The 8,278-nt window shown below is 48.8% G+C and overlaps 1 protein-coding gene across 3 annotated transcripts; it reads right to left on the reverse strand.

The window, feature by feature from the left end:
* Nucleotides 1-334: 334 nt before the first annotated feature.
* LOC116796282 lies at nucleotides 335-6,596 on the reverse strand. Of its 3 annotated transcripts, XM_032706782.1 has the most exons (4): nucleotides 6,395-6,596; nucleotides 4,783-4,828; nucleotides 1,733-1,942; nucleotides 335-978 (listed from the first exon to the last, which is right to left on the reverse strand). In XM_032706782.1, the coding sequence occupies exons 1-4, from the start codon at nucleotides 6,437-6,439 to the stop codon at nucleotides 590-592; spliced, it is 690 nt and encodes a 229-aa protein (XP_032562673.1). In that variant the 5' UTR covers nucleotides 6,440-6,596; the 3' UTR covers nucleotides 335-589. The 3 variants fall into 3 exon arrangements, with proteins under 3 accessions (XP_032562673.1, XP_032562674.1, XP_032562675.1); XM_032706783.1 differs by lacking the exon at nucleotides 4,783-4,828; XM_032706784.1 differs by lacking the exons at nucleotides 4,783-4,828; nucleotides 6,395-6,596 and adding an exon at nucleotides 2,939-3,026.
* Nucleotides 6,597-8,278: the final 1,682 nt, after the last annotated feature.

Raw genomic sequence — 8,278 nt, forward strand, 5'->3', positions numbered from 1 at the left:
GCCCTTTGTTTCACCACAGTGGGAGATGCCAGCACTGCCAGGTCACCTCCCTGGGCCACTGCAGCAAGGATGGGCCTCCCAGATTTCCAGGCTTACCCCCTTCTCCATCCTGCCCCCAGAGACACCAGGACACAGAGCAGACCCAGCCTCTGCTTCCCTGCTCCCAGGTACCATGACCTTGGGAAGGTACCACTGACATCTCCTTGGGAATGGGGGATTTGACCCCGAGCTTTTGGGTTCATCATGGCTCATCCTGAACAGCCTTCAACCACAGCCACATCAGCTGCTAAGTAGTGATGGAAATGTCACCTAATTCCAGTGAAAACTGCCTTTATTTACTGAGGTCCCCCCTGTTTTTCCCTGTTAATGCATAAAGGATGATATAACACAGCACAGAGAAAAAGGCTTCTTCTGTCCACTCAGTCAATGGTCCAGAGCTTTTTCCAGGTGCATCTTTCCAGTCACAATTTAACAACACAGATCTGAGGCTTGGGGCTGCCCCCAAGCCATTTGCAGGGTTCTGTTTACTGACACTGCCAGGTCACTGCACCCCCAGGTGTCCTCTGGATGTGGGGCAGGTTGTGAGTCTCTATTCATTTCCAGGAGGCCCTTCCAGCACCAAACCAGCTCCCTGGGCCATTTCCCTCAGCACACAGCTGGCAGCTTCCCAGTAGTGCTCCGAGAGCTCCCTGGCCAGGCCGATCTTCTGGATGTTCTCTCTCAGGTTCCCCTCGAGCCGTACCTGGTCCAGATACTCGGGGTTGGCAGCTCTGATCCTCTCCTCCAGCTCAGCCTGGCTCTGCAGCACCGAGGAGGTCATTTCCTGGAGCACAGTTCTCCCAGCAAGGACACGCTTTGTGGAACCACTCAGCTCCTCCACCTGCTGCTGGACCCGCCTCAGCTCCTCGGGCACCTCCTGCTCCTTCACAACCAGGGAAAAGCTGAAACCCTCCATGAGCACCCGCACCTTGTGGGCACCTGGAGACACAGGACAGCATCTATCCCGTGACCTGCCTCTGGCTGGAGCCCAACACAGGGGTGTTTGAACACTCTTGTTTCTGCAAAACTGAGCAGAGGACGCAGGAGCTCCCCATGACTGACAGAAAAGATCCATAAAATGAGCCCGTGTCCAGTTTCCTCACCACTGTGGCTGCTCTGGGTGTCTGTGCTGTAGAGCAGAGGTGTTCACCAGTAGCAACCCAACAGACTCCTTTACAAGTTCCTTAAGGAGCTCCTTAAGGGGCCAAACCCACCCCTGATCCTGCTGCTCTGCCCCCCCTCCATGAAATCTGTGCTCTTTCTGCCTGGCTACATTGGAACCACCTTTTGTGTTTGCTCACTGCTGTTGGGTGAGGCTTTTCTCACAAATCCAGCCTAATCTTCCCCGTGGCACCTCATTGTTCTCCGGGTCAGGTCCCCCCAGGTTTCGGGGCCGGTTCTGTGGTGTCACAGATGTCACAGGGCAGGGCTGCCAGGTTGGTGCCACCTGAAGCAGCACCAGAAAAGCCCAATCTCACAACCTGTGAGGTCAACCAGCCCAGTTAGAGACATTCTATTGCACCATAAAGCTCTAAAACCGGCCAGGATCTCCACGAAACCTGAAATCTGTGCTGTGCACCTGACGTGTGACAACGACAGGGCTGCTGTGCCACGGCAGCTCCTCCCGGAATGCTGCTCATTCCCGTGGTCCCAGTGATTTAACGCTGGTGCCCGTGAATTCTGAGCTGCTTACCGTGCTCCTGCTGCAGGGAGTCCATGCAGGCCGTGAGGGCAGCAGTGGGGGCACAGCCACAAACCTCCCTCAGCCTTCGGGCAGCCCTGAGCATGGCAGAGTGGGCCTCGTGCTGCCCGTTGAAGGTGGTGGCAATGTCAGAGAACAGGGTGTCGATGGCCTGGACGTTCACCACCTTCATGGTGAGGGTCCCCTCCTTGTTGAAGACCCCTGGGGAGACGAAAAACCCAAAGGAATTTCAGAGGTGGACTCGAAGAAACCAAGCAGGGACGTGGGGAAGGGGGTGAAGGGTTGAAAACTTGTTTGGAGTCAACGTGGCACCCTGACCGAGATGCCACAATGAGACCCTTGGTTTGGATTTGGGAGTTCTGCTGCTGCCTGAAATCAAAACTTTGCAAAAGGAAAGAGATTCTGGGCAACTTCAGCCAAAGCCATTTGGAGCAGGAGTTGGGGGGAGCACAGCCCATTATAATTAAACTCAGAGTGTAAGAAAAAATGAAATTACTTCAGTTTGAAATGTGAATTGAGTATTGAATCATTCCTGACTCTGTGAGTTTTGCAAATGCCACAAAGAGCTCTCCATACCTGGGAGAAGCACAGAACCTGTTCTCAGGTCAGAGATAAGATCATGATGAAAAGCTTTCCAAATCCAAATCCAAACATGTGATATCACCAGGCCAGGTGGCTCAGAGGGAAGCAAAGAACCCTTTGGTGAGGAGGTGAGAGAACCCCTCAGTGTGGAGGTGAGAGAACACCTGAATTTGGAGGTGAGAGAACCCTCAGTGTGGAGCTCTGGCTTGTGTAGCTTTCCCCAAGCCTCTTCCTTTGCCAGGAAGCAAAAAGACAGTGGTTTTTACACTTTGTAGCTAAAAAGCACCTTTTTTCCATTAGAACTGGACTGAAGATGCTGATTTTCAGGAGCAGAGGATCCCCCTCAGCAATCTGTCACACCTCCAGCAGGTTGAAGTTTTTCTCCACTAAGCAAATCCTTCTTACCCAGAGGGAATCTACAGGCCAGAAATTCCCAACCCTCCCAGGCCACGCTCAGTCCGGGGTCATTTTAATCCAAATTTGACACTCCAAATCCCTCAGGCAGCTCTGGATGTTGCACCCCCAGAGCCCTAAAGGAGCAGCTCAGTCATCCAAGTGGAAACCAGAGCCCTGGTTCCCCGAGAGCTGTCCCAGAGCAGGGTTTGTTTGACAAACCTGCAGAGATCTGATTGCCCAGCAATGGAACACACGATCCAGTCGCTCCCAGCGATTCCAGCAAACATCAGGGAGGTTTGTTTTTTTTATAGGGGGAAAACTCCAGGCTCGGTTTTGAACAATAAAATCTGTTTTAGTGCCTTTCCCTGTTGCCAGATTAGTGCTGAGCGTACTTTGCTTCGCTTCTCTGTTTTGCTTTTATGTGTCTAAGTTTCCTAAAAAAAAAAAAATTTAAAAAAAAATAAAAAAAAGAGGGGGAGGAGCAGGGAGGGAAGAACATGGAGTTTTTTCCAATAAAGTGATGAATCCTAATGATAAATAGAAATGAAGAGTCTGTTCTCTGGGGTGCCACAGAAAACCGAGATGTTCCTATAAATTTATAATAGGATAAGAAAAGGAAAAATAACTTTCTATCAACTTCCATCTCGTTCTGTAACATTTATTTAAAGAAGAATCGATGAATAAATAAATAGTTCATTAAACTACCCTGAAGTGTGTTGTTTAGAAGTGATTTAAGGAATGTGCAGAGCAAAGTCTGAGCTAATAATTGATCCCATTAACCCTCCTCCCCGGCCTCTTTCTCACTAAACAACTAGGACTGGCCTTTGACAGAAACACTGCTTTGTAAGAAAATTAAAATATTCCCATCAAATGCCTTGCTTTCTGGAGAAAAGCTGATTTTTTCCCTCAAATAAAAAATATATCTTGAAAAACATTACAGGGTTTTGTCTTTGCTGAAAGGAAAAATATTTCATCAAACACCCAGAAGAGTCTGTACAGAAAGATCAGTTTGATCTTTCTTGGAAGGGTGTTTCAGCTTGTCCTGTTTGGTCTGGGGGTGACTGTTCCAGGCATTTGTCCCCTCCTGGGATGTCCCCCTTCCCTCCCATGAGATGGGAGATGGGGAAGATGGGAAGGATGTTGTGGGAAAAGCTGAGTTGTCCCATGAAGGCAAACTGTGCTTTAATTCACCCAAACTGCAGCTCCTACAGACTCAACAACACCAGCCTGGAATTATTTTTTTTTTTCCCAAGAAGTTTAAAATTCAAGGAGTTTTAATTCAGCCAATTAAACAATGTTCCTTTGACCCCCACCAAAACTCGGGTTATTTGGAGCCTCAGGAACATCTGGCACGAGGGAATGGCAGGGAGCTGGCCTTGGGTGCTGTGCTGGAGAATTTATGACTAAATGAACATTACAAATGGAAAGTGTCCTCACACAAGCCTCTCAGGCTCCTTTGCATGGCCAGTAAAGTCAGCACATCCAACCAGGGCTGGAAAAAATGCCCTAATTCCCTCTATACCTTCTGCTCCTACAACGTTATTTTGATCTTCCCTGGAGTTCCTCTGTCACAGAAATGATCCCCTGCACATTCTGGAAATGATCCCCTGCACGTTCTGCAGATTTTTTTAGTCCTGTAAACAAGTTATTTTGGGGGATCTTCAAATTTTCCTGCGTTTCTACCGGATTTAGGATTTTTTCACTTCCTGTCCTAAGTTGCCCCAAAGTGGTTACCCAGGAGCAGCCCTGGAGGGACTTCCTGGGAATTGGGTTCCTCCTGGATGAAAAGCACTGTGTAAATGTAAGATCATCCCCATTTAATGCTCTCTCCTCTGACTCCACATTCACAGGCTCTGGCAGGGGGTCCCCACCACTATTTTTGGTTCAAAAGTGGGGTGCTGACAACCTGGGCACGTGCACTCCTTGTGTACCCGTGTGCAATGCCAGTGCTGGGGCATTTTTGGATGAATCCCAGGATTTACTCATTATCACTTTAACCACTGTCCACAAAGAAGGGGGTGAGGGGGTGAAACTTCCAAAGAAAACAGTTCCAATCTCATTACCAATGTTTCGACAGGGCTGCCTTGTGTTTACAGGAAGGTGCTCCCGCTGTGAAAGAGAAAGAAAGTCATGATTTTTTTTGCCAAAAAGAGGAGGAATCAGCTTTCTATGGGAATACTCTTTACGTGTTCTCCAGAGGGAAAAACTGCCCTGTGGGGAAAGGGACTCCTGGGCAGACCAGGACAAGAGGAGGGTTTGGATGAACCAGCATGAGGTCAGAACTCACTGGACCACACATTCAGGGAGTGTTTGAACCAGAAGAAGGAAAACCTGACGTCAAAATACCTGCTAAAATTCCAGTTTGGAAAGTCCTGAGTCGGGCACGGCGCCAGCTCCTCTTCCCTCTCCCCTCTCCTCTCTCCCTTCTCCCACCAGAGTCTGGACAACTTTCCCAATGTCTTGTGCAGCTCCAGCAGCTCCACCATCTCCCCTCCCCACCGTGGGTCCTGAGCCAACATCCCAACGCTGTCCCAAGCCTTGGCCACCCCGGAGAACAGGGAGCAATCCCGGCTGATCCATCGGGTGCTGCCTGATGTGCTGCTGGCTCTGTGCTCCCCCCGAGCCTCAGGGACACAGGGGGGGGCTGTCCTGGTTTTACATCCCTGGAATTACCACCAGGAGTTGTGACCTGCCTCTCATCACTGCACTGCACACTTCATAACTCGCCCACCAAACCCGGCCTGTCCCGGGCAGAAATGCTGGAAAAAGCATTTGCCACTCACTTCAGGAAGTCTTTAAAACTCCAAAAAGAAAGGGTCAAGAAATTAGGACTTTTTCTACCCCCTCAATTCCTGTATTTCTGGTTTATTTTTTGATTTATTTCCATTTTTGGGTGAATCTGAGGGCACTGACTCTTACCTGTCTGGCAGTGAGATACTGAACTGGATCTGGCTCTTAGAGCTACAGATCAAATCCTGCAGAAAAGTTTGATATGCTCACCTGAAACTGTCAAATTTCAGGGGTTTATACCCAAAATTCTAAATATTTAAAATAGTAGCTATATCCATATTAAAAGCTGGATTGGGATAGTGGCAACATGACAGTAACTTAAAAGGAACAGTGTTGGCTTTACCCTTTGATTGGAAACTCAGTGAATAATCAGCAGTGATATTTGTCCTAGGAATGCTGCCTGTGTTAATAGATCAGAGGAGCAAGCCACTGCTAAAAATGAGACAGTTTGGAACATATCCTCCCTTTAAAAATGAATGTAAAAATTGGTTTTACGGTATGAAGAAAGGAGACCAGAGAAATCCGTTCATCACCTCTTAACAATAATAATTCATACATTAATCTTGTGCTGTGACACAGCTGTAACAGGGTTCCACAGGATTTACCAGGCCAGTTACTCTCTGAGATGTGTCTGGAAAATGAATATAATTATTGCCCAAAATTATAAACCAGTTCAGTGTAATCCCGAAATGCACACACGGTTTGGGGGGTGAGACTGGCACACAGGGAAGCTGTGGCTGCCCCAGCCCTGGGAGTGTCCAAGGCCAGGTTGGAGGGGGCTTGGAGCAACCTGGGCTGGTGGAAGGTGCTCCTGCCCATCCCACAACCAAACCCTCCTTCCCTCCCCTCCTCTGTCCTCCCACCCAGGGGAAGCTGCTTCCTTACCTCTTCTGGAGCAGCCGAGAGGCAGCAGCAGAACAGGGCAGGCATGGCAACCTGAAAACAGACCCCAAAAAAGGGGGGACACGGGAGTAAAGAGTCTTTTGGGGACCTTCAAAGAGCTTTCTCACACTGCAGGAAAACAACAGCAGCAGGATTGCAAAACAACTGCAGCCCAAATATAGTGAGGAGTCCATGTCAGGGCACGTCCCAGTGCTGAATGTTCCCTCGCCCAACATTCACTGGCAACATGAAATCTGCATTTTCCCCTTGGCAAAGCAATGGATGTGATAAGTCGGCTTCTCTCCTTCTGTAAATAAATTTGGGATTATCAAACAATTGGGTTGCTCTGGATTTCCTCCCTCCTGGTTCTTCCTGGACGGGGAGAGGCCAAGGACAACTCATGACACAGGAGGAGCAAGGCCAGCCCTGGGGACAGCAGGGCACAAAAGGCATCTCCCTGAGCAAGTGTCATCATGAAAACACAGGGCTGCACCCACACAGGGGATCTTACTGTGTCAGAAAACCCAGTGGATTAGGGCTGGATGCTGGGATCTGAAGCAATGCTCACCTTTGCTGCTTCCACACTGGGGCAGGAGGATGATCTTCTACAACCCTGTGTGTCAGCACAGGTTGTCTCTCATTTCCAGTCTAAATTTTTGTGAGCACCTCTGTCTCACCCTGCACATGCTGATTGGGCAATTCAGTAAATATTATTCCAATGAACTGGACAAAACTCAGCCTTCCCACTGCAAACTAAGAGTTAAGTGGTGCTTACCAGAGCGGGACTGGGAGCTGCAGCACACCTGAAAGGTTAAATCTGGCAGTGCCAGTGGTCACCTGTAGCAGCAGAGCAAGAACTCAGGTCCTCCTTGAGCCAAAACAAGAGCTGGAGATTGGCATCTCCCTCTTGGCTCTCCAAGGAGCCCTGGATTTTTTGGAGGGCTTCCGAAACACAGCTCCACAATCACTTTCCAGCCAATAAAAGGCAGAGGCACAGATTCATAAAAACTTTCTGCATCTCGTAAAACACAACATGCAGTTGCTAAATTAGAAATTCAGATCTTCCACGCACTTGGCTGGATGGAGATGGAGACTCCCAACTGCTTGTTATAAACCACAATGTACTGGCCTGCCTTTTGGGGTTTTTTTCCCCCCAAGCCCCCTTCCCACCCCTACTCTGACATCTTTGCTCTTTTCCATACCAGTCTCCCAACCATGGATCCCAAGTCATAGGCAGGTTTTTGTTTCAGTGTCATGTCTCCTGCCCATCCTCTTACTCACATAAAATGGTGCAATTAATTTACTGCAGTCTGGCCACAGTTGTTTTATTCATCATTACTGCAGAGCTCCCGTGAAGGACGCCCAGGAGAGGCAATATCATCTTAACAAAACCATCCTGAGGAAAGCAAGCTGAGAACCCAGGGAGCAACAGTCAGCTTAGATACCTCCAGTGTGTTTTTGGGATGATATTCCTTCCAATAAACCATTATTTAGGATAATGGTTTATATATATATATATATATATATATAAGCCATATTAGGATAATGAGTATACAGCCTGGGAAGGGAAGAAGCCACACAGTAAACAGATGTGGGAGAAGTCAGAGAGGAAAAGCACCGGTGGCAGACAGCAGAATTAAGGTAATTAAGCTATGGCAGATTCATTAAGAGATTCACTTTTACCTGACATAAGGATCTGGGATGAAAGCATCACTGCCCTGAGAGGGTGGGCACATCCCACAGGGAAATGGTCCCTCTGTTCCATGGCTGCTCAGATGCAGGCAGGGAAGGTGTTGAAGGGAGCAGTGCCCCTGCCCCAAGAGCTTGCAGACAGCCTGAGGGCTCCTGATCCTTCCTTGGGAAGAGGATTGTCTGCCCACAGGAACA

This window comes from Chiroxiphia lanceolata, chromosome 19 (assembly GCF_009829145.1).
Source record: "Chiroxiphia lanceolata isolate bChiLan1 chromosome 19, bChiLan1.pri, whole genome shotgun sequence".
Classification (NCBI taxonomy): Eukaryota; Metazoa; Chordata; class Aves; order Passeriformes; family Pipridae; genus Chiroxiphia; species Chiroxiphia lanceolata.